At 54.9% G+C, this 25,129-nt stretch overlaps 2 protein-coding genes across 3 annotated transcripts in view; one reads left to right on the plus strand and one right to left on the minus strand.

Moving 5' to 3' along the window:
• The window catches only part of ACY1 (aminoacylase 1), a 455,667-nt gene that overhangs the window by 5,066 nt on the left and 425,472 nt on the right, over window positions 1-25,129 (plus strand). The window lies entirely within an intron of this gene.
• The window catches only part of LOC140914519 (semaphorin-3D-like), a 53,018-nt gene that overhangs the window by 2,483 nt on the left and 25,406 nt on the right, over window positions 1-25,129 (minus strand). The window contains exons 1-15 of one of the 2 annotated variants that reach the window (XM_073352505.1): window positions 20,224-20,240; window positions 14,774-14,986; window positions 10,624-13,593; window positions 10,114-10,176; window positions 9,544-9,663; window positions 8,702-8,804; window positions 7,413-7,541; window positions 6,026-6,171; window positions 5,454-5,568; window positions 5,058-5,127; window positions 3,401-3,545; window positions 3,060-3,282; window positions 1,825-1,913; window positions 1,023-1,064; window positions 367-524 (exon numbers count right to left, since the gene is read on the minus strand). In XM_073352505.1, coding sequence (XP_073208606.1) covers window positions 367-524; window positions 1,023-1,064; window positions 1,825-1,913; window positions 3,060-3,282; window positions 3,401-3,545; window positions 5,058-5,127; window positions 5,454-5,568; window positions 6,026-6,171; window positions 7,413-7,541; window positions 8,702-8,804; window positions 9,544-9,663; window positions 10,114-10,176; window positions 10,624-10,845 — 1,625 coding nt within the window. In that variant the 5' untranslated portion in view covers window positions 10,846-13,593; window positions 14,774-14,986; window positions 20,224-20,240. Of the gene's footprint in view, window positions 1-366; window positions 525-1,022; window positions 1,065-1,824; window positions 1,914-3,059; window positions 3,283-3,400; window positions 3,546-5,057; window positions 5,128-5,453; window positions 5,569-6,025; window positions 6,172-7,412; window positions 7,542-8,701; window positions 8,805-9,543; window positions 9,664-10,113; window positions 10,177-10,623; window positions 13,594-14,773; window positions 14,987-20,223; window positions 20,459-25,129 lie in introns of those variants that run through there. The other variant, XM_073352504.1, reaches the window with a different exon arrangement.

Raw genomic sequence — 25,129 nt, forward strand, 5'->3', positions numbered from 1 at the left:
GCAATGAGATAACACACTCAGTGAGCTAGGTGCCTACTGCAGGGCGTGCGTCAAATGGAGATTTATTGGTGGGGCTGTGTGGGGCCCAGGACTGGAATAGCAGGAGGATGCAGGTCTGGAAGGAGAGGCATCGGCAGGTGTGTGTCTGGAAGGCCCCGGACAAGAACAGGCAGGGGCTGCTGCGGTTCTGGATTGTTGACTGTGAGAAGCCAGGGCAATGTCTGGTACGGTGGGTGGTGTCCATGGCTGCTGGGGAGCGGCTCCAGACTGCAGGGTGTGTAACTAGCCCTGAATTCCCCCTTCCCATCTCCAAGCAAACAGCCAGGGACGGTGGACACTGTGTGAAGGGAACAGGGCAGGGCTCACCTCTTCTCAGTCAGCTGGTAGGGGCTGCAGCCCTTGCCGTCCCAGGTGCAGTAGGGGTCTCTGGCCAGGCAGCAGTCAGCGCAGTCTTTGCCGTAGAGCTCGCAGCGGTACAGGGAGAGCTGGACAAGCCCATGGGTGCTGCTCACAAACAGCTCCTGCTGCTCATGGAACCAGAATGGCTGTCAGCACCCCTGGCTCCCCTTCCATAGAGGAGTGGCACGCAGCAGCCTGGGAGCAGGGCTGGACCCACACCTCAGTTCCTAGCTAGTGAAGGAACCAGCTATTCTATATCTATTCTTCATGGATTAGTGCAGGGAGTAGGCACCTGACTCATATTGGGGCACTTTGACACACATGGACTCGGGCAATGCCACTCCTGGCACCATGCAATGGGGCACCTGACCCAGCTGGAACTGGGCAGCACTGCACCTGGTGCCATGCAATGGGGGGCCTGACCCTGACAGCTGGAAACGGCCAGCGCCATGCCTGGCACCTGGTGCCCTGGAGTGGGGGATCCTGTCCCACACAGCTGCAGCATGTGAATGTCTGCATTAGTGTGTGGTTCCTGGCTGGAGAGCCTGGGAGTCGCATCCTTGTCTTATGGTGTGACTGGGCCCTGCATAGGGCTTTGTGAATGGTCATTAATGAGGCCTTACCCGCTTTGGTGAGAACTGCATGTCCAGGATGGGAGATGGCACCTAGAGGAGAAAGGACCGCACTGGAGCTTGGGTAGATCTTTGCCCAACTTCCTAGCTGAGTTCAGCCACCGCAGCCCCAGATGGTCCAGTGCTGGATCCCTCACGTCCGCCCTGCTTTGCCAGTGCACCTCCAGCCTGATGCACCCTAGCCCCTGCTATTCTAGGATCAGCCCTGTGCTTGAATGGGTTAAATTCCAGCAGGAAATAGACAAGAGGTCAGGATCCAGCGCCAGGTTCTGACCCAGGCTCTGTGTGATCCTGGGAAACTCACTGACGCTACCCTGTGCCTCAGTTTCCTGTCTGTGCAATGGGGGTAACAGCACTGCCTCTGACTGAGGGTGAGGCCCTCTGAGACTACAGCGCTGAGGCTCTGAGCCTCCGGGTGGAGGGGCCGGGGTGCAGCCTCCAGGATGTGGTCACCCCACACCCTTGGCTATTTGTGGCACGGCTCTGCATGAGCTCTGCCCATGGCTGCTGCAACTGAGGGCTGGGACAGGAAAGAGCAAGGGCCTGGCTGGCCCTGAGGGAGGAGCAGCTCTCAGCCACAGCAGCCAGGCTGGGAGAGGCTGCTGGCCCCGCCAGACACTCCCCCAGTGCAGACCCCAGCTGCAGAGGAAGCTGCACTGTTGCAGCCACTTTCAATGGCCACAAACAAGCATCCCAGGTCCTGCAGCTGAGGCCTCTAGAGGAATCAGTTCCCCCAGGAGCCAGTCTAGCCCCTCAGGGCAATCAGAGAACCCAAAGGGGGTGGGATGGGTACCTTAGAGACACTGATTTCCTCCAGGCTGATCTCCTCGCTGTCCTGGCCTCTCCCGCCGGTGAGCCCCACCTTCAGCACTTTGCCTTCGTCTGGGGAAGCAACCGTGGAGCCATCACAATCCCACTAGACCCAGTGAGAGCCCCCTCAGGAAGTGCTCGAGGGGGAGGTGCCGCAGCTATCAGCTGCTACGGAGCTTCTTTCCTTCCCTGAGCTAGTAATGATCTCTCCAGCCAGGGAGGAGATCATTACTAGCTCAGGGCCAGGGAGGAGATCATTACTAGCTCAGGGAAGGATAATTATTAAGAGTCCTCCCCAAGCAGGGGGGACTTTTTCCAAGCCAGCACATGTACTTTGTCTTCTCCTTTCGGATTCAGCAGGAGAAGAGATCAGACTTGACTTCTGAGCAAGCCAAAGCTGACCTGCCAGGACCAGCCCTGTGAGAAGTGGGTTTTGCTAGCCGCCTGCCCTTTCATCCCTCCTCCTCATTGTCCCGTCTCCTCAGAGCCATCAGTGCCAGGAGACCGAGTCAGAGACCTGCTAAGTGTAGCAAGGGAGACAGAAGCCAGACTGCACCAAGGCCTGGCCTTTACCCAGTTCTCTTCTTGGTAAGAGGCTGCATCGTGACTATCTGCAGCTTGCTGGCAGATCCCACTCCTGGGGGCTGCCGACGGGGCATGGAGCAAGCACCTGCAGTATTTGCTAGCCCTGAACATCTGCAAACTCCCCCATAGCCACCTACAGAGCTCAAGGTCAGGCCCCAGTGAGGATGGAGTGGGAAGTGAGTGATGCCCTCTAGTGGCTACTCTAGATATGATAATTGACCTGCTCTGGGGTGGGCCTTGTGCTTTTGAAGCTGAAGGGTCCAGCTTCTGGTTACCTGTGTATGTACCAGTGATATATATACACAGCTAGCTCTCTGGGGGCAGGGACGCTCATGTTCATCTGTACACATCATTAGCACCACAGGACAGGGAGTCACTGTCCCCAGGGCATGGCTGAGGTATGCTGGCTGCTCAGTCTGAGAGTCCCACGGACTGGCGCAGAGAGAGGACAGGACCCTGCTAGGGTGGGGCTGAGGAGCTAATACAGCTCAGTGGGGCAGGCTGGTGTGTGGGCAGAGTGGGGGGGTTTCACTGGTGCCGGCAGGGGCGGGACACGCTCTCACCAGTGGCAGTCCAGCAGGAGAGGGGAAAAGGTACATTCAGAGCTGGCGGTAAAGATCCCAGAGCCTCTACCTGTTCCAAGGAAGAGAATGTCATAGTGCCCAGACTCTGTCTCCACCCTGTCCACCAGCAGCTGCCGGAGCCGATAGGGCACGTTGGCCCTCACCAGGATGGGCTTCCGGCCAAGGGGGTACACGGGGCTCCACATCAGCTGGTGGTTGCGCATGAAGCTTATCAGGTCATCAGGGAAGTCCTTGGTGGAGTGGAAAAGAGGGTCGTACGTTTCGCTGGGGCACTGGGGGAGAGATGGAAACAGAGGAGGGAATTTAAAGCACAGAGTGACCCAACCCCTTCCCCTGCCGTCACCAACCTCTCAGCCCCGCCCCCCACCCCGCCCTGTGTCCCACACTCACTGTCCCTGGGCGGGGGTAGGGGATCCGGCCCTTGTACTCCACCCAGTGGTAGTCAGCTCCTTCCTTGTGTGCAAAGGGCCCGCTGAAAGCAGCTCGTACAGCAGCCATGGAGTAGACACACACGGCAGAGCCGCTGAAGATCCCGCTGCCAGAGAGGAGACAGACCGGCCTGAGCATCGGACTCTAATGTGGCCGCCATGGGAGCCAGCGCGAGAGGCCTGGTCTGTGTGCAACACTGCTGTGGTTTAACCAACTCAGGGCTCAGACCGGGCAGCCCCTTTCTGCAGCTTCAGTGGGGTCCATTGCCTGAGCTTCCCTCCGTTCCTGCCAGCTTCTGCCAGCAGTGCTCTGAAGCCGCAGAGAGAACACTAAGCTGCAGGGAGAGGTAGATATGATGGAGGGTAGGGATAGGGTCCAGAGTGACCTAGACAAATTGGAGGATTGGGCCAAAAGAAATCTGATGAGGTTCAACAAGGACAAGTGTACAGTCCTGCACTGAGGAAGGAAGAATCCCATGCACCGCTACAGGCTGGGGACCGACGGGCTAAGCAGCAGTTCTGCAGAAAAGGACCTGGGGATTACAGTGGACGAGAAGCTGGATGTGAGTCAGCAGTGTGCCCTTGTTGCCAAGAAGACCAACGGCATTTTGGGCTGTATTAGTAGGAGCATTGTCAGCAGGTTGAGGGAAGTGATTATTTTCCTCTATTCGGCACTGGTGAGGAGTATTGCGTAATACCTGGAGTATTGCGTCCAATTTTGGGCCCCCCACTACAGAAAGAATGTGGACAAATTGGAGGGAGTCCAGCGGAGGGCAACGAAAATGATTAGGGGGCTGAGGGAACTGGGGTTATTTAGTCTGCAGAAGAGAAGAGCGTGGGGGGAGGGGGGAGGTTGATAGCAGCTTTCAACTACCTGAAGGGGGTTCCAAAGAGGATGGAGCTCGGCTGTTCTCAGTGGTAGCAGATGACAGAACAAGAAGTAATGGTTTCAAGTTGCAGTGGGGGAGGTTTAGGTTGGATATTAGGAAACACTATTTCACTAGGAGGGTGGTGAAGCACTGGAATGGGTTACCTAGGGAGGTGGTGGAATCTCCATCCTTAGAGATTTTTAAGGTCAGGCTTGACACAGCCCTGGCTGGGATGATTTAGTTGGGGATTGGTCCTGCTTTGAGCAGGGGGTTGGACTAGATGACCTCCTGAGATCCCTTCCAACCCTGAGATTCTATGATTCTATGATCCACCAGCACTAATTGGTACAGCTGGTGTTGAGCCACCCAGCCTAGGGCTAGAGAGCTGCTGCTTGCACGGGAGAGGCTGACGTCCATTTACCACTGACCCACCAGTCACTGCCCTGCGATCCTCGGGAGACCAGCGCTAGCTAATGGGGGCAGGCAGGGAGGGGCTGGCACGGTCCCAGGGGAGCGGGATTGGCTAGGAGGCTCTGCAGTGGGGTCTGTTTTTGCCGTGGGCTTCGTGCATCCTCCCACAGAGACCTTGTGTCCCTCTTCTCCCCTGCCCCGCCCCGGCGCTTGGCTAGTAACAGCCTCCACGCTGTCCGGCCACCGGTCTCACTGCGTTTGTGCGAGAGCCTCGTCCCCTGCTGCTCCCTTTGCTCTGCTCTTCCCTCCTCTCCCCTCGGCCTACCCGCTCACACTGACCTGGAGACCGTGAAGAGGCCAAAGATGAGAGGGCTCTGTGGGTCCCGGGTGCGGAGGAGGAAGACATCCTCTGCAATGACAGCGGGTGAGGAGTCCTGAGCACACGCTCTCAGGGACCCAGCTCTGGGCCCAGGGAGCAGGGTGAGGGGCTTTCATCAGGTGACCTTTGCCCCCTCCCCTCTCCCACGCCAGTGACTGTGCCCCACTCGCTCTGGCGAAGGAGCAAGCAGCAGCCGGCACCCTTCAGTCGGCAGCCAGGGCTGCTGTGGTGATGCAAGGTGCTCGGAGTCCCTGCTACGGCTCAGTGGGTCGCCTCTGGGACGATCCCAGCCCAAATGACCATGCCGTGGGCCCTGAGGAATGGCGGCCCTAGGCAGGCCCGCGCGCCCCACTCACCGAGCTGGTCGAAGTGTGTCTCGCTGGCCTGGGGGCCTGGGATGGAGCAGACCAGCCGGGCCTTGAGGAACGTGCTCCAGCGATTGATCAGGCTGCGCTTCCCGCCGACGTCGTTCTGCCAGCCACAAACCCACCGCTCAGAGGACGCTTGCGATGCCCCCCCCCCCCTCGCTCCCTCTAGTGTTAACCCTCCATGCCCGCTCCCTGCCCCAGGTCACCTCCCCCTCCGGCATTGTTAACCTTGACATGCCCACAGCTCAGGGAGGGTGGGATGGGCGATTACCCCACTCTCCCCAGCCCAGCGTCTCAGCTTCACAAAGCAAGGCAGGGGACATGACTTGCCCAATCAGTGGCAGAGCGGGCAACAAAGCAAAACAAAACCCAGGTCTCTTTACTCCCAATCCCTTCTCTAACCACTTCCATCCCTCTCCCCAAAGGCCAGTGCTGAGCCCAAGGAGCCCTGCCAAAAGGAGAGAGAAACAAGCCCTCGTTTCCCAGTAGGACAGTGCCATGCCCCTCCCCTGCCACTTGGTAGTGCTCCGCAGCCGTGCCCTGATCCTGGGGTGGCTGACCTTGCAGACGCGCGCCACCCGGGCATGGATGCGCCGCTTCTCCCACTGGCCGGCTTCCAGGGCTGTCTCCCGGAGGAAGACGTACACCTTGTCATCGTGGGCGTTGTGGGTGTCGGGAATCACGTAGGCACCGATGAACACGGGCTCTGGGAGAAGGGAAAGTTCGGCAGCCAATGGCACCATGCCAGCAGGTTGACCCATACCCATACCCTCTGGCCATGTCCCCTTTTCCTCTGACAGACTTGGCTCTGCTCTGGCTTTAAATGATGCAATGGTCTCAATGGCACCTGGCTCTGAAATTCCCTGCTGGGCTTTGGAGCTGGGGCCCTGATCCAGACCCGTCTAAGCTTTACTAAAGTGAAGGGAGATGCTGGAACCAAGGAGCACCCCAGCAAACAAAGAGGGGAGTGGGAATACCGTTAGCTTCCCATCGCATTCATTTTTGCTGCCATGTGATAAGATCCTTACACACGTGGAGCCATTGCTTGTTCTGACCGTAGTGCTCTGGATTTCAGCAAGACGTCACGCAGGGCGAGGGTGTTGCTCAAACCGAGCTATGCTGGCAGTATCTCACCTTTGCACTTGTCCTCCCCAGTGGGACTGGCATTCGGCACTACCCACTCAGACCATCTCAGTTTTCTTCCTGACAAGATCATTGTGGCCTGAGGTTTGATCCAAAATGCTCTGTGGGTTTTTGATAGTCTCACAAAACTTCCCTTGAACAATGCAGGTGTGATGGCTGAGAAATTGGGCCTCTAGGGCCAACAGTCTGAGCTGCTTCCACTTGAGCTAATGTTCCCTAGCTGGGCCTGCAGCTGACTTGCCCCCTCTGTGGATGGGGCACAGAGGAGCCCTGTCACACACCCACAGAGCAGTGGGTTACGCAAGCCGATCTCACTCGGGGCTGGGTTTCAGCAGCACCTTCCATCTTTGTGGGCCGGAGATCTGAAGAACGTCAGAGTGAATCTAGGCTGAGTTACTCACCAAAGGGAGCTTGTGCCCTGTAGTGAGTCTGGGGCTTTGGCCCAAAGGCAGCTGGAGCTGCTTGGCATGTAGTTGTCCTGTTCTACCCGGGTCTTTCCTCTGTCATGTGGGGGCACCTCCCCGCCCTTCTCCCTGCAGCTCCTGAGGGCTGAGACTGGCGGGGGATGGGAGGGGACAGCAGCAGAAGGGGTAGTTTGAAGTGCTCGAACAGAGGCCTGTGCCCAAGTGACAGTAGGGGGTCTGGGCCTCTTAAAGCAGCAGGGAGAGAAAACCAAGCCCCTGCTCCCCTGCAGCAGCACCGGAAATGTGGCACCTGCATCTCTTCCCCAGCAGTGCTAAGTCCATTATGTTGCCGGGTAGGACGGCCCCCCCAGCCAGGCTATATCCCAGCCCCACATTGTACCATTTAGCCAGTGATCTTGGTTCTGTTCTGTCCGGATGTAGTTCTGGGCAGCCTTGTGAACTCGGGTCCGGAAGAAGGCGGCGCTGCTGCCCATGAAGTCGCTGGAGGTGCCCGAATACAGCTCCCCGTCTGAGCTCAGAGAGGCAAGCATGGGTTAGCAGAGCCGGCGGGTGCTTTGACTTAGCCAGCTCCTCCCTCAGTCCCACCCCGGGGGAAGGAGGCACAGACCAGGTTACGGGGCACTGTGCCATGGGTCAGCCTCACCCGAGGAGCTATGAGCTGACCGCGACAAGGTAACGGCAGATTTCCTTGCAGGGGCTTGAATAAAAACTAGAATCACAGCCCCCGAACGAGGGTCGGTTTTTCTCCAGGCGGCCTGTGCATTCCCGGCTCAGGAGCGAGTCTCAGAGGGGGCCAAGGTTGCTGCGGATCTGCCGCCTTCCCCTGTGAATGCTTTGCGAATTGAAGGCAGGCTGTGCAAGGTAGTCGCTGGGGAGGGAGATTGAGGTGCTCTGAGGGTATGACTACGCTGCGGCTGAAGGCGTAATTCCCAGCGTGGGGAGAGGTACATGTGCCGGCTCTGACGAGCTACTGTGGGTGGCCATGGAGCCAGGGGCAGCATCTTGGACTGGCTGGCTGAGTACGGTAACCCCAGGTAAATACTCCACTCCACGCAATGAGGGCTGGAAATTCTCCGGCATTAAAACAAGAACGAACACCTAACGAACCAACAGCTTAGCAATAACTAAATACAGGGCAGATGAAACCAATTCCCTTCATCGCTCGGCAGGGAATGCCAATTTCCTTACCTACCACCCTGGGCCAGGAGAGGGTCTTATTACAGCCTCCTCCTGCACAATCTAGTGCCTCTATCACGCTCCAGAACCAAGATTGGCAGCCTTCAGCTGCTGTCGGACAGATGGGCCTTCCACTCTTAGATCTAGCTAGTCACAAGCTTGGGCAGCTTGTAGTTCCAGCCCCAGATCAGCTGTGCCAGGTAAGTAGCTCAGCTGTAATGACGCTGTGCAGCCAGTCACTCCTTGCCTAGTCCCTGTCAGCGCTAACATCCTGCCTTGGCCTTTCACACCTGCCTGGGAATCTGGCTGAGCTCCCCCGTGAAAGGGAGCTTGCAGGTTCCACTCTGGCAGAAACCACAGCTGAATTCGGGATGTGGGTTAGGAATCATTGGCAGGGGATGGAGCTGATTGTCTAACCCTTCTTCATTTCTAATGCGCCTATCACCACAGTATCTAGGCCCCTCTTCCTGCCCCCCCCCCAATTCCTCTTACCTATGAGTAGCCCAGTGAAAGGTTCGTGGGGGCTGAATGGACACTTGCCTCTCCCAGATTCCACAGAGTTGGCCACCAGCTGTATTGGGGAGCCCCCCGGCTCCTGCAGGGGTTAAAGGGGAGATTTTGGCCCAGGCAGAGGCTGGGAGTGAACTGATCTGAGCGGCTTTGGGGCAGTCCTGCCAGATTTCAAAGTCCACGTGGTGTCAGATGCACTTGCTTGTATGCTGGGGTCTGAGCCATGTTGGGCCTGCTTGGCCGGCCACTGCCAAGTTAGCAGCACTTAGTATGGATCGGATGGGTGTGTTCACGGGGCCGGGGGCAGAAGCAGACATGGTCCCTGTTCCCTAAGAGCTCATAATACAGGGAAGGTCTTGGGGGTATGATCAGGCAGGGATGCTGCTGGGCACCAACCCAAGCTGGCCAAGTTAAGCTCATCTGGTCAGAGACTAAGGGCCTGGCCTGGGTCGCTCAGCTGCTGTTGGCCTGGGAGCAGCTGATGTCTGGAGAGGATTGACCCTTGCGAGGGGTGTGTGTGCCCCAGGGTCCCGCTGCAGGAATGCCTCCCTCCTGCTGCTGGGGGAGAAAGGGGAGTGAGCACCCTCTCCTAGGCCCCTTCATGCTGCCCCCCTCCTGAGGTCCTTCATGCCACCTGCACAAAACGTGCTACCAGGTTCCTTGAGCTAGGTGCGCCCCTTCCCTGCAATTCCTCATGGCCCACCAGAGAGGAGAGAGTGGGTACCCTGGGATTCATCATGGAGCCCAGTGGGGATGAAGGCACACCCTGGGATCTTCTCACTGCCCTTGGCCCAGGCAAATTCACCCTCCAGGGTCTCTCTCACCTGTGCCCTGGATCCGAGCTGGACGAAGGCGCAGATGGGCTGGTAGGAGCCAGTCCCACAGGCAAACACGTGGCTCCTGTTGAACGGCTGGAGAAGCCGGATGAAATTGGCACATTCTGTCTGCTCGGGAAGAAAAGGTTCCTTCAAACGCCAGCACCATTGCCCTGGGCCTTTGTGCTCCAGATCCTGCCCCTGGAGCCCCCTCACCTCTTCTAACACTGGTCTCCAGCATGTCCCCTCCCCAGGGCACGGGAACGCCCTGGTGCCATTTGCTGTACACTTCCCCATAGGTCTGCTGATGCCCAGAAGAGTGGGCGATGTCTGGCTAACACTAGCCATGGGGACAAGGCCAGTGGCCTGGTGGCCCCGCCCAAAGCTGTATGCTTACTGTCCCCATTGTTAAAGGTTACATTGGGTCTAAGGGAGCTGTGCCGGCAGCCTGAGCTCCCGCTGGCTGCAGATCCATGAGCCTCCTGCTCTCGGCAGGGTGGACTCACGTGGGTCAGGCAGATTCCTGCCTGGGCCTGGGCTCACTGAGCTTTGAACAAGGATGTTGGGGTCCTGCTTTACCTCTGCGTTCTTCCCAGCAAGCCGGCAGCGCTCTGCCTGCTCCTTGCGGGCTGGCCAGAAAACCTGCAAGAGAAAGCACCGGCCTGGGAGCGTTGCTCCAGCCTCCTCTCTCCTCCTCCGTGGTCCTGCACCAGTCGGGCTGCGCAAAGGGGGCTGGAGCTGCTCCCCAAGAGTGCTTCATGCTCCATCCTGCTTCCCTGACATGTGCTAAGCAAGGGCAGGTGCGTGTCAGTACACACAATCACAGCCCAGCCAGCCAGCGGTGCCGCTCCGTGGGGCAATGTGAATGAGCAAATGCCACCCTGAGGGCTGCAGTGTACCCCAGGGCTTGCATGCTCTTGGGTGTAATGCCCCCCCCCATGGCAGTGTATAACAGGCCTCTGGTCGCTGACTTTGCAGTACCGGTGCCCCCTCCGGCACGCAGAGCTGTGCTCCCGGCTCCCCAGGCTGCTGGGAAGGGTTAAGCCGGGCTGCCTCGGGACCGCGTTTCCATGCCCACCCGGCACTGACCTTCTGAGGCTCCTCATTTGGCCTGTCCAGATGCAGCAGGAAGATGTGGTTTTTGGCTCCCACCATCAGCCACGCCCTGGTCTCATCTACCAGGAAGGACTGGAAGGCCAGCCCATCCCCTGAGCCCAGCAACAGGCGGGAGCTGTTGGATCTCAGCAGGTCTGCAGAGCAGAGGGGGAGGGATCTGTCACCCCCATACACAGGAGGGAGCCCTGACCACATCCCTCCCCCAGGAGATAGTGAGCACTATCCCACCCGGTCCCACACTCTCCCCGGGAAAGTCCTCTTTACCCCGACCCCGGAGGAGTCCTTGCTACCATGAACACCATACCTGTGCGCCCTGGGGAAGGACTGCACTACCCCAGGGGATAGCAAGCATTACCCCTGCCCCCACCCATGGGAGACAGCAAGCACTGCTAGTAGCTGCCCTTTCCCCGACACCAGGGCAAGATGGCCCAGCCCACGTCTGGCCAGTAACCAGTGTGGCCTCTGGCAGTCCTGGCCTGCTGTTCCCTCCCAGAGAGCGGAGTGTCCCACAGGTCAGGACAGCTGGCTGGCCCCACAGGAGACAAGCAGCTGCTATAGTTGGGCCCACCCAGGGTCATGGCAGCTCAGCTTCGAGTGTCACTGACCTTGCAGTTCAATGGCGCCATGGGGCCTGGAAGAATTTTAACCATTGCAGCAAATCCCCAATTCTCCCCAGTCCTGTTCCCCGGGCACTGCGGGCTGAGAATGCAGCACGGGTCCATTTTGCATTTCTAGTAGAGGGATCCCTGAGCACAGGCTCAGTGGAGTTTCTATATAAAAGCCCTCAGTCATTCCCCTGGTGAAAGTAGCCTTGAAATTAAAGGCTGTATTAAACCGGTGGCTGCTGCTTGATTTGCGGGGTGATTGTTTGTGGTGTTGCAGGACTCGTTTCCCTAGGTGAGCTGGGCCCCACCTCCTGGGTCAAGTGGAATCTCGACAGCTTCTAGGTCCATCTCCCTCTCTGTCCTGGGGAACCGCAGCGTTCCCCAGCCCTGGCCCAGGCTGGCTCGGGGGAGATGCCAGAGGGCCCTTGACACAGGCGGGTGAGAGCAGCACAGAAACGGGAGGTGGCAAGGCCCCAGGAGGTGATTTCCTGGCGCCATTGCACCGTGGAATCCGTTTGCAGGGGCATGTTCCAATACTTTGTCTGTTCTGCTCTACCGCTAACGTCCCAATGGATGGGGCTGTCACCGCTTCTCTAGGGAGAGTATTCCCCAGTCCCCAGCCTCTCTGCACACTGGCAGGACTTTGCCCCTGCTTGTCTTCTCCTTTATTTGCTAAGCACTGACCACATGCTTTGCTCTGCACAGAGCCAGCCAGTCCCTGGCCCGGGGAGCTTACACTCTTAACCTCCCCCTACTGCGCCTTGGTCCATCCTGCACCATTCCTCAGCCTCAGTGTCCCTCAGCAGACGTGCCTTCAGACTGCTGAGCCAGCGGGGATCTGGCAGCTCTTCCCCTCCCACTTGAAACTGTAGGGGAGGTTAAGCTCTGGATTAGTCCAGCGCAGAAAGTAGCTTTTAGAGCAGCCATTTGCTGACAGGCCAAGCCCCGGATGGCAAGATTCCTGGGAGCAACATTGGCTGAACGAAGCAGAGGAGACAGCGCAAAGCCCACTGCTCTACCTCCCACTCCTCCTGCCACCCCACCAGCGGACACAGGAGCACGGACTCGGTGCTGCTTTGGAGAAAGTGCTAGCAGGGTGAGTGCCCTCAGGCGAGGGGGCAGGACTGGACAGCCACTGCCAGGCTCCCGATCCTCCTCTTCCCCCCGGTTCTGTTTGCACGCAACAGCCAAGGCGATGGACCGAGTGGTGACTGAGTGCCCTAGGCATGAGCTGGACTGGAACCCAGCTCGCTCTCCCATTGCTATAACATCCCCCTTGGCTAGCAGCAGGAATCGCTCGTCTGGCTGCAAAGCAAATAGGAGACATGGACGCACATGGGGAGCAGCGACATAAGGCCGTCTGGCCGTACTCTCTCTCTTGCCCACAACCACCTCATCTTCACCTGTGGGGACACTTCTGAGCCTGTCTGGCTCCCCCTTCCTGGCTGAGTTCCAGGGGTGCTTGGGGTGGGGTGGGGGAAATCTTCCACCTTGGCTAATCGTCCCTGAAACATTGCCCAATCTAGCCTGAGCCTGGATAGGGGGCTGCATGGGCATTAACGAGACATGTATCAGTCTGGGGGACACAGCCAAATCCACCCCCTGTTGTTCCAGGGATGTGCATGGAGTTTTGCTCTGATTAAGTGCTGACCACATGCTGTACAAAACCCAAACGTCAAAGCAGCCGCTGCCCTGGAGAGGTTACTCAGTAGAAGACTGATGCAAACAGACAAGAAGTGATGGGAGGCCCAGAGGGAAGAGTCACCTTAGGGCATTTAAAACCCTTAACCAATCACTTTCCTATGTCTCTTGGAGGAATCTGACTGAGGTGAGAGTGCTGGCCCACTGCACTGCGAGGTCATGCGAGGCTGAAGGGGCTTGGGGGAAGGTCAGAAGACAGGAGTGGAAGAAGGAAACAAGAGAGGAGACGAGGCAGGCGTTACTGGCTGAGTGACGGGGCTGGGGATGCGTAGGAGATGAGATGCGAGTCCTAGGTCTGGGAGAATCTGTGCAGGACCTTGAAATCCACAAAGATGGGATGAACTTGGTTGTCTGGGAAGCAAGCACGCCAGCATGTGTCTGTGCAGGTGTGGATCTGTGTATGTGGGGGCACGGGTGCCTGAGATGGGATGCATGGAGAGACATGCTAAAACAGGCCATGGGATTGTAGACTATTTCTCTTTCCCTGTCGCCCCATTCCCAGGGGACAGGGGAAGCCAGGACCTCTTTTTCTTCAGGACAACTGCAGCGAGCTGGAAATTCCACTGACATCTGCTCAGCCCAGCAGGGCAAGGAGCAGCCGCAGCATTTGCAGCAGGCAGGTGCTGGTTCTCAGTCTCTGTACGAAGAGAAAGCTTCAGTCAAGGCAGTTCAATGGCAAATCAGTTCCCCGGCTCAGCCCAGCTCAGCCTGGCTAATGACCGGGCCTGTCATTTCATACACAGCGAGCCAGGGAAGTTCCTTGGCACTAACCATTCTTGCTGGGAGTGTCCTATAACTAGCCAGGGGAGGCATTCTTCACCGTGCACTTTCTTACGGCTGGCATCATCACTTGCTAGCTGTATCTCCAGTGCCGTTTACCTGGCTGCAGCCTGGCGACCTCTGTGTGCTTTCCCCACCCCCATGCCAAGGACAAAACTTTTCAAATCTGCCTAGGGAATCTGGAGTGTTTGTTGGAACGGGGCAGGTGAGCACAGTCCGAATGAGCCAGAGTGGGGAACTCACCCTCCCCCAAGCTGATGATCGCTGCCCTGTGAGTGACCCCAGGCGGGAGCTGGGCAGGACCCAGAGCCACAAGGCATTCACCGGCCTCTGAAAAGGCTGGATGTTTCCCCGGAGGCAGGGCTGCTCCCCTGACCCTGCTCACCCAGAGTGAAATGTAGGCCAGGTCCATTGAGGATACAGAACAGAGTGAGGGGCAGGGGCAGGTCAAAGGTTTATCCAATACACTCCCCCACCCTGCTTAATTAACCAGAGTAATGCAATGAGGTCCCTAGGGCGATAGAGCCCAGGATGCTCCCATTAGCACTGCTTCACCTTCTGACCTCCCTCGTGGGCAGGGGAGAGGTCAGCCAGGATTCATGATGGGGTTCGCTCAGGCCCGCTGTGTTCTTTGGGGCTAAGATTCAATCTGGCTTCCAGGCAGGATGAATTGTCCCGCACTTGCAGCATTAACTTCATCGCCATGATCTCTAGTTTCACATCCTCCTCCCTGTAGCTTGGCTTGTCCCATTCCCTTCATGAAGAGGTGGGTGGGAATCTGACCCAGTTTGTCCTACTCATGAAACAAACCTGGGCAGGGAACTGTTCAGTTAAACAGGAAGTCTGAGGGGGCTGGGAAAGGGGTGGAGCAGGGAGATCCCCACTGTGTGTGGCTGGGAGAGCCCAGGTACCCGCTCCTTATCTGCAGATGAGGCATCGGTATCCCCTCAAGCATATTTACATTCCTGGCCAGGTCCCCCATAATCACTGCAGCCTGCTGAGCATCTCTACCCAACCTTCCCCTGAACTGTGCTCACCACGAGGGCATCCGAGTGCCTCCCGGGCCTGAAGTGTTGCTCTTCTCGGAGAGCGTTCTCTCTCTCCCCATCGCAGACGGGCCAGCACTGAAACCCTGAGCCGAACACCCCAAAAGCCTGGGGACAGTCTGGATTTGAATCAAGCCTTTTGCTGCCAGTGTGAAAGGAGTCCATTGGGGCCACTTAGTGGTGTGTGATACGGATAACTGCCTGCTGGGAACAGGAATGAGGCCCATGAACACACTGTGCGCCTACACCACCAACCAACCAGCCAATGGTAACAACGTCCAGCCCCTAACAATCTGTGAACCAGTGACCTGCAGGCAAAGGGCTCTGCAGCCCGCGTCCAGTCGCCTGGAACGTTCAGCCCTCTACGTTAAGAGCAGACCACGCAGTGTTAAGGTGTAACCTCATTGCTGATATATAAGCCCAGAGTAACGACACCATCCCAGATAGAAAGACACAGCCCAGTCCAGGATTTCAGCTGGCTTCAGCGCTGGCCTGTCTGAAGCAGATTGAAGTAGCATTCACTTTCTGAATGCCGATCAGCGCAGGCCAAACACCAAGAAGCTGGGAGTGCTTCCCGTCCAGTAATGTACCTTACTGATTTGCATGTGGTACGGGTCCCCCGCTGTGACTATCAATGGGATACGAGGTGTTGCAGCAGCCCCAGAGTTCAGGCAGCTTATGTTTTCAGCTCTGGAGGTCCCTAGTTCAGGCCCTCCCACGTCTGTCACAGGAGCAGTTGCGTGGATTTTCTCAGAAAGGCCGGCATTCTATTATAAGCCGTCTGATGGCGTTATCATGGTGTGAGGGGTCATATTGCTGCTTAGCCTTATTGTTCTGCGCCGTGTTCCCCTGTGCACCATCCTTCCTTTGCTCTCCCTGCCTTAGGTCTGTCATTTCCTTTCTGAAAGCCTGTCTGTGTTTCTCCCCACCCCCATTCAGCCCACGCCCCTCCCCCTTGCGGGGCTCTGACGATAGCTCAGCTCCCAAGAGGCTCTGGGGCGGAGGGAGTCTGGGAGGTTTCTTTCCTCTGGGGTTTTTGAAACCTAGACTTGTCAGGCCGTTGTGGCCTTGACCCTGCTACGTGTAGTCTGTGAGTCACACCTCCTGCCATTGTCTGCGTTGTCCCCAAGCCGGCCTGAGGCTGGGAGCTTCCTCTCCCAGCTCTGCCCACAGCACGAGGGCTGTTCTGGCTTTGAAGAAGGAAGCCCTCCTCGGTCCTCTCCTCCAAACAATCTCTGCTCCCGCCTGGCCAAGGAAAGGAAGATCTAGCCATTGTGTTTCTGAGACGTGTTATCGATGCTGGCAATCGCCCAGCGGTGACCTGCTCTGGAGCATTGTGCTTCCTCACCGGATGCTGCGTGGCAGACAGTGTGTGCAGGCAGCCCTGACCAGGGCCAACTTCTCCCCCCACTCCCTTGTGGTCCTTGGTTTCAAGCCTGAGTTCTGGTGGCTCCCCACAAACCCCCAAGGCATCTCCCGGCTTGAGTGCCAGTCTCTGCCCAGTCAGTTCTGTACTGAGAGCGTATCACCCCTAGACCACAGCCAGTGGGCCATTACCTCAGGCTTGGCGTCCAGGAGCTCTGTGTTTGATGAGCATCCAGTCTAAGTCCCCCTTGCACCTCAATTAGACAGCCAAGCAACTGGCTCTCTTCTCTGGGAGTGAGAGGAGACCTATGGTCACAGGTGTCATCCCTGCCCTGCCCTGACGTGCCACCCGTGGTCCTCACCTCTGCCCTGAGGCCACCACCGTCATCCGAGTTCTTCCTGCAGCAGAACCACTGTCCTCAGCTAGTGTGAACTAAGCAGGCTTGTGCCTGGCTGGAGTTTGGATGGGAGGCCTCCAAGGAAGCCTGGCTATGGTAGCATTGCTGGTGGGGCAGTTCAGTAAGTGGTGCTCATCTGTGTCTGCACTGATCCAATGGCCCAGCATGGAGCTAGGGTGTGCTATGATGCTGCTGGGTGAAAATCAGAGAGCATCCCGACCACTTTGTCATTAAAGAGCCCTGACTCAGGCTGAGCTGTAGGCGGTCACGTAGGAGAAGATTGTGACTCAGAGCCAGGCCTGCGGGAGTATAAAGGGCGGCCTGAGGGTGTAAAGCCATCTCCAGCAGAAGGGAGTAGAGCAGCTTGCCTTAATTCCCAGGCAAAAGGCCTGGGGCGTGGGAGAGCGGCCAACAGGAGACCCTGGGTCAGGGGAAGGTCCTGATTTACATGTGGAGCTAAGGTTAAACTGTTTTACTTGGAAAAAGCAGAAGCCAAGTCCTGAAGAAAAGAGACTGAAAGGCAATGAAGGCTGCGAGGTCTCGGAGGCACTGGCTGGTGAGTTGGGCCTCTGCCTTACAAGCCCATGCTGGTTTTCCTGAGCAGGAATGCTGAATTCCAGCAGCCTGGCTGGATCCCAACTCATGAGTAAGCTATGCAGATTAGTCTTCACTCCCCCATCCTCTAAGCTGTTGTGTAGTTTTGCTGTGTGCTGTTCACGAGCTAGTGCATTCTATACCAGAGGTGGCTGCATATCATTGTTGGGCCTTGGAGCCCTCCACAGAGTCTGTAAAATGCTTCAGAATCCTTTTGGCTGAAAGGGGCTATGTGGTACATGAACGTAAAAGTATTGTCAGTAGCTGTGGCATCGAAATATCGCACCATTAGGATGGGTGCTTGCATACCCCGGTGATGAGTGCAGTATAAATAACTAGACAAATCATCTTTATGTCACTAGCTGAAAGAAGGTCAAGGGCAGATGTGGTCCAGTTGCAGAATTAGCAGGGGTTCAGGGAGGGGCCTGGAACAGCTCTCCTCAGAAGAGACTGAAAAGATTGGGATTGTCTCCTTAGAAAGGAGATGAATAGGAGGGGATGTAATAAAGGTTTGCTTGGTCCTGCCACAGTGCAGGACTTCTCAAGGTCCCTTCCAGCCCTACGTGTCTATGAAAGGCTATAAAACCATGAATGGGATTGTCATAAATATAAAGGGAAGGGTAACCACCTTTCTGTATGCAGTGCTATAAAATCCCTTGTGGCCAGAGGCAACATCCTGTTACCTGTAAAGGGTTAAGAAGCTAAGGTAACCTCGCTGGCACCTGACCAAAATGACCAATGAGGAGACAAGATACTTTCAAATCGGGAGGTGGGGGGAAACAAAGGGTCTGTCTGTCTGCTTGATGCTTTTGTTGGGAACAGATCAGGAATGCAGTCTCAGAACTTCTGTTAGTAAGTAAGCTAGCTAGAAATGAGTTAGATTTCCTTTTGTTTAATGGCTGGTAAAATAGCTGTGCTGAATGGAACGTATATTCCTGTTTTTGTGTCTTGTTGTAACTTAAGGTTTTTTGCCTAGAGGGATTCTCTATGTTTTGAATCTGACTACCCTGTAAGGTATTTACCATCCTGATTTTACAGAGGTGATTCTCTTACCTTTTCCTTAATTAAAATTCTTCTTTTAAGAACCTGATTGATTTTTCATTGTTCTTAAGATCCAAGGGTTTGTGTCTGTGTTCACCTGTACAAATTGGTGAGGATTTTTATCAAGCCTTCCCCAGGAAAGGGGGTGTAGGGCTTGGGGGCGATATTTTGGGGGAAGACATCTCCAAGTGGGCTCTTTCCCTGTCCTTTGTTTAAAACGCTTGGTGGTGGCAGCATAGGGTTCAAGGACAAGGCAAAGTTTGTACCTTGGGGAAGTATTTAACCTAAGCTGGTAAGAATAAGCTTAGGGGGTCTTTCATGCAGGTCCCCACATCTGTACCCTAGAGTTCAGAGTGGGGAAGGAACCTTGACAGGGATAGAGAAGGGAGACTGGAAACTTCTGTTCTGCCTCATGACACGTGAACAAGGGGACCGTCAATGAAACGGAAAGGTGGGAAATCCAAAACTGACCCAAGCTTTCCCCCAATGTACAATCAGCTTGTCTTGCCCCAGGAAGTTAAGAACTGTCTATATGGATAACGAGGCTAGCTAGTTAACATAACTGAGAGCAAAGCTTCTGGAAGTGATATTAGCCCCCATGGTTTGAGCCAAGCTCTCACTACCAAGCACCAGATTCTTGCACCTTTCTCTGCAGCATCTGGTGCTGGCCTCCAGTTCGCTGGGCTAGATGGACCTTGGGAGTGAGCCAGTCTGGCAATCCCTGTGTCCCTAAAAGGAACTCAGCATGATGCCTGTCTGGTGGCCCCTTTGTGAGACCAGTTGAGGGTTTCAGTCCAGTTCCTTGTGGATGTGTGCCCATTTCACAAACCCGCAGCTGTGCTGGGAGCCTCAGCAGAGAGGCCGAGGGCTGACGCTGTGGTGTGTGAACTCACCCCTACAGAGAAGAATTTGGGGCTGTGACAAGAGCTAAAACTCCGGCAGCACGAAGGGTGAATCCTCACTCCCCCCCACACAGCTGGAGTAAATAGGCTGGGCACTGAGTAGGAACCCTTGCCCCAGGCCGTAGTGCAGCAATGACTCTGCTCCATAGCTGCTGCTACCTCTCTGGGCCGCCATTGCTCCTTCCTTGCAGGGTGCTGGGCAGTGGAGCTGTGTAGCCTGCAGATCCCCCAGTTCCTCCCTGGCCCACCATAAGAGTCCTGGGGTGGGGGTTGCAGGGAGCCCCCACAGAGCTCTGTACCACATGCATACCCCGGATGCATCCATGTATTGGGTCTTGGTTGACTGAGCCTCACAAAGCTGAGTTAAGTGACTCGCTTGAGGCGATGCACTGAGTCAGTGGCAGAAGCTGGCTCTCTAGATTCCCAATGACCTGCTCTAACCACTAGACATGCTTCCTCCCAGGTGAACTCAGGCTGACTCTGTTCCCGCCCTCACACTGAAGTCCGTACGCTTTCCCCCATGCAATTGAACAACGTGTTTTGTTGTGTGGCCTGTGTAGCTAGAGGTTGCCCAAGGCCTCCTGCAGTGTGTGACGTTTCCCCATGGTGAGGGCTGGCCCTGCCCCTGTGCGTTACACAGTACATGGAACATTATAAAGCACTGTACGCTGAGTCTCAGGGTGAAATGGGGTATTTTTAGATCCCCTCCTGTGCCCCAAGGGCAGCCCGAGACTTCCCCTCTGGGCCATTCCCTTTCCAACCCCCATCCTTGACAGCAGCAGATAGATGGGCATTGCCTGAGCCCCCTGGGGTAGTGGCATTTTCTGAGCTCTCTGGCCATGCTGGTGTCCCCCCAGGCCATACTGCAGTCAGCTGAGCTCAGCCTCTGTCGGGTTCTGGTGCCTCACTGGCCACAACTACTGCAGGGCAAGAAGCCCCATTGTAGGGCTGACATTGGCCCTACCCAAACCCTATAGTCCAGATCCTCCTCCCCCCACCCATTCCCACCAGCCCTGGCCTCACTAGCTGCCAGTCAGCTTGGCTACCTGATGCTACTTCTAGATCATTCTGAACTGGGCATGAACCCCAAGGAAATCCTGGCTCTGACTGCAGGGCTGATCAGCCACAGGCTCCCCCCTACCTTTGTATGAGAGGCGAAGGCGAGGGACACCTTGCTTCCAGGCACCACCATTCCCAACGCTCAGCAGGAGAATCCAAGTCAGCAGGGCAGGGGCAGTGGAGAGGTGCCGCCTGCTAAAGACCAGGGCTGGCATGTTGGTGGATTCTCTGGCCGGGGGCTCCTCTCTCAGCAGGGAAAGCTGCTCCTCCCTCCAGGGAGCATGTTCTGCTGGGAGAGATTCTGGTGCCACTTCCAGCTGAAAACAGAAAGGAAGGAATTTTGCATCTCTTTTGGCCATGCATTTAGCAGGGCTGAACAATCTGGGCTCTTGGCCTGCATGTGCTGAGCCCCTGCAGTTCTCACTGCTGCCTGGGAGATTGTTTTAAGTCAAGGTGATTGAAGTCAGTGATTGAAATCATGATTTAAATCATCAGGTAGGAAGCCTTGATTTAACTCATTGGTTATAATGAACTTTTCCATTTGCATTTCAGTTACTTCCTAAAGAAATGTGCATTCTCACTGGTTGATGTAATCATTTAAAACATGTTGATTTAAAACTAGAGTCTTTGCACTAGACACGTTACAACTTTTTGCTACGTCGGAGGGTACACAATAACTATAAACATTTATTTAAGCAATTCTGTAGCTTATTATTTTCAGATTCTTGTTACTTGTACACTTTTAGTATGTTTGGAAATGGTGAATGATATATTGCTTATTTACAGCAGAATTAGCTTTTGGCTCATTATTTGGGCCGAGCTGCATTAGGATGGTAACTGGAATTGAATTAAACACACAATGGCAAATACAATTTATTTTTATTAAACAAAACAACTTTAAACTTTTTGGCCACATAAACATCTCTTATCAAAGCATGTTTCGCATTTACAACTAAACGCCAATAAGTTTCGGCCTTAACATATTTTGGGTTAAAATCAGATTTCCTTTTAAACAGGTTTATTTTTAAAAAGAAAAATGCTATAATGTAAGTAACAAAATAAAAAATGTCTGATTTTAAATAAAAAAATCTAATTTAAAATTTTTTAAAAAAAAAAATCTTTTTAAAAAACAATCCACTCGGCTTTGCTGGCTTGGGCCAGCAAAGAATTAATTGCATCTGAGAATTAATTGCATCAGTGGCAATAGAAACTCTGGCACCAGCAGAGGAGTTGTGGGACAAACCCCAGCGCAGGCATGCTGCACCTTTGTAAAAACCACTTGCACGTGTGGTGTTGCATTGGTGTGGGAAGAGCAGCACAAATCCTCCCCTGTGGACAAGCTGTCAGGCAATATCTAAAGGGAATCAATTCTCCAGCTCCATCAATTCTCCAACAGCTGATCCCTGTAGGAGTGGGGCTGAAATCCCACCCTCCCATTCCTATTCACAGCCCCACCCAACCAGGAGCATTCTGAACTACGGAACTCCTTGTACAGAGGGCTTTAAACCTGAGGGTCAGGCTCATTGGACTGATGGGGGAGTACAATCAGTATGGAAAGGCACAAAGAATCCCAAACCCACACAGCAAGTCAGTGGCAGAATCATTGCTTAATAAGCATAGAATATCAGGGTTGGAAGGGACCTCAGGAGGTCATCTAGTCCAACCCCCTGCTCAAAGCAGGACCAATCCCAACTAAATCATCCCAGCCAGGGGATTTGTCAAGCCTGACCTTGAAAACTTCTAAGGAAGGAGATTCCACCACCTCCCTAGGTAACCCATTCCAGTGCTTCACCACCCTCCTAGTGAAAAAGTTTCTCCTAATATCCAACCTAAACCTCCCCCACTGCAACTTGAGACCATTACTCCTTGTTCTGTCATCAGCTACCACTGAGAACAGTCTAGCTCCATCCTCTTTCGAACCCCCTTTCAGGTAGTTGAAAGCAGCTATCAAATCCCCCCTCATTCTTCTCTTCCGCTGACTAAACAATCCCAGTTCCCTCAGCCTCTCCTCATAAGGCATGTGTTCCAGTCCCCCAATCATTTTTGATGCCTTCCACTGGACTCTTTCCAATTTGTCCACATTCTTCTTGTAGTGTGGGGCCCAAAACTGGACACAGTACTCCAGATGAGGCCTCACCAATGTTGAATAGAGGGGAACAATCACATCCCTCGATCTGCTGGCAATGCCCCTACTTATACAGCCCAAAATGCCGTTAGCCTTCTTGGCAAGAAGGGCACACTGACTCATATCCAGCTTCTCGTCCACTGTAACCCTTAGGTCCTTTTCTGCAGAACTGCTGCCTAGCCATTCGGTCCCTAGTCTGTAGCAGTGCATGGGATTCTTCTGTCCTAAGTGCAGGATTCTGCACTTGTCCTTGTTGAACCTCATCAGATTTCTTTTGGCCCAGTCCTCTAACTTGTCTAGGTCCCTCTATATCCTATCCCTACCCTCCAGCATATCTACCACTCCTTCCAGTTTAGTGTCATCTGAAAACTTGCTGAGGGTGCAATCCATGCCATCCTCTAGATCATTAATGAAGATATTGAACAAAACCGGCCCCAGGACTGACCCTTGGGGCACTCCGCTTGATACCAGCTGCCAACTAGACATGGAGCCATTGATCACTACTTGTTGAGCTCGACGATCTAGCCAGCTTTCTATCCACCTTATAGTCCATTCATCCAGCCCATACTTCCTTAACTTGCTGGCAAGAATACTGTAGGAGACTGTATCAAAAGCTTTGCTAAAGTTAAGGAATAACACATCCACTGCTTTCCCCTCATCCACAGAGCCAGTCATCTCGTCATAGAAGGCAATTAGGTTACTCAGGCATGACTTGCCTTGGTGAATCCATGCTGTCTGTTCCTGATCACTTTCCTTTCTTCTAAGTGCTTCAGAATTCATCCCTTGAGGACCTGCTCCATGATTTTTCCAGGGATTGAGGTGAGGCTGAGTGGCCTGTAGTTCCCTGGACCCTCCTTCTTCCTTTTTTCATCATTATTCATTTGCTATTAAAATAGCACCTTGAGGACCTCAGCCAAGATCAGGGCCCTGTTGTGCTATGCACTATGCAGAGACAATCCCTGTTCTGTAGAGCTCAAGCTGGCTAAGTAAACCCAGGTGCAAGGGAAAGGGACTTGCCCACAGTGCTGCACTGTGGCATCATTAATGATGTTTTTAGGATGCCCGAATGTTTAGGTGCCCATCCCTATAGGATTTCAGTCATTTTACAGCAGAGCCAAACAGTTTCCAAGGGATGGGGAGCAGGTGTCCCCCTTCCCTCAGCATAGTCACCTCTGTCCTTGAGGAATCCCAAGATCACAGAGTGCACTAGCCGGGGAATCTAATGCCTGCAGGCTGCAGCTATTGAAAAGCCTGCTCAAAAAGGTACCTCTTGCATCTTACCCAGATGGCAAGGCAGCCAGACCCTGTGCATGGGAGCGTCCTGCAGAGATAGGCTTGTATTGCAGCAGCACTGGCATGTGTGCAAGCAATGTGACAATGTTTGCAGTACTGGGTCCTGGTCTACAGTAGGAGGGAGAAAAATCCACACCCCTGAGAGACTGATCTCTGCTGACCTAATCCCTGGTGTAGACCATGCTTCCCCTGCCCTAGCTGCCACCTCTTGGGGAGGTGGGTTACCTGTGCCAATGGGAGAATCCCTTCCCATTGGTGTAGGCAGTGGCTACAGCGGGGCAGATGGACCTGTCACACACCCACCCTTAACTCCAGTGCTTTTTACTTGGTTTGGCTCGCCTGGGGGGGGGTGGATGGGTACAGCCTGAGAGAACACAATTCCCCCCCCCCTGCCCCCGCACAGCTGCTAACATGCTCAGTGTCATGTTGAGGAGGGGGAGGGATAGCTCAGTGATTTGAGCATTGGCCTGCTATACCCAGGGTTGTGAGTTCAATCCTTGAGGGGGCCATTTAAGGATTTGGGGCAAAAATTGGGGATTGGTCCCGCTTTGAGCAGGCAGTTGGACTAGATGACCTCCTGAGGTCCCTTCCAACCCTGATATTCTATGCAGGTTAATACTTCTTGAGTGACACTAGTCCTCCAATTCCTTCCCACAATTTCCCCACCACGCACCCAGAAAGGTCAGAGGACATCTCCCACAATTCATGGGTGGATGATGTAGATGTTCAGGCTCTAGGACCACACCATAGTTAAACAGCCCCTTAGCTGGAGCCTCTGGAGTCTGCATCAGCTGGCCTGTACCAGCTGTGGGGTTTTAATTGCAGTGTAGCCAGACCATTACTGTTCTCTCTCCTTTGATTCACCACTTCAGTGCCGGGGCTTTGAAAGGCTGGCATCAAAGAGCCATTTTCCACCCTCATGACCACATTTCTTCCTGCCATCCCCCCAGAGCGGCTGCTGCTTGGGCCACCTGTCCCCTCTGCAAGGGGGAAGAAGAGAGGCTTGGGGGCAACAAATAAAATGAGCAACAGTAGTGAAGAAAGGAAGTGTGTGTGTGTGTGTGGGGGGGTGCTGTTCCAGCACCATGCAGGAGCAGCAACAGGTGTATCCCCACCATAGTGGCTCTTCTGGGCCTGGGCAATGCCTGGAGTACCGCTAAGCAGGGAGGTTGCCCTGGATAACAGCATAGAGGTTGGCAGCTAGATGCACATACTGCATTCTGTCCTGATGAGTTCCCCCTCCCCCCCCAGAGTAAATTGTACGGATGTTCTATCTCATGTAATATATTATATCCTCCTCTACATACAGCAATGCTTGCATTTCCCCCTCCTCGGCCTGGAGCTGCCTCTCCTGTGAGCTGGGTGTATGTGCATCGTGCCCTTTCCTGATGGACTAAAACCTGCACATGTTCCAGCATCCTGGCCAGGAAGCTGAGACAGCGGAGCTCAGCCTGCATGCTCCCCACATCCCCCCCAGGGGTTTGGGCAGAGCAAACCCAGTGCTCATCACAAGGCCAGGGCTGGGGCTGGCCTGAGACTCCTGTCAGTGTTCACTGGTTGCTGGAAGCCT

This window comes from Lepidochelys kempii, chromosome 7 (assembly GCF_965140265.1).
Source record: "Lepidochelys kempii isolate rLepKem1 chromosome 7, rLepKem1.hap2, whole genome shotgun sequence".
Lineage (NCBI taxonomy): Eukaryota > Metazoa > Chordata > Testudines > Cheloniidae > Lepidochelys > Lepidochelys kempii.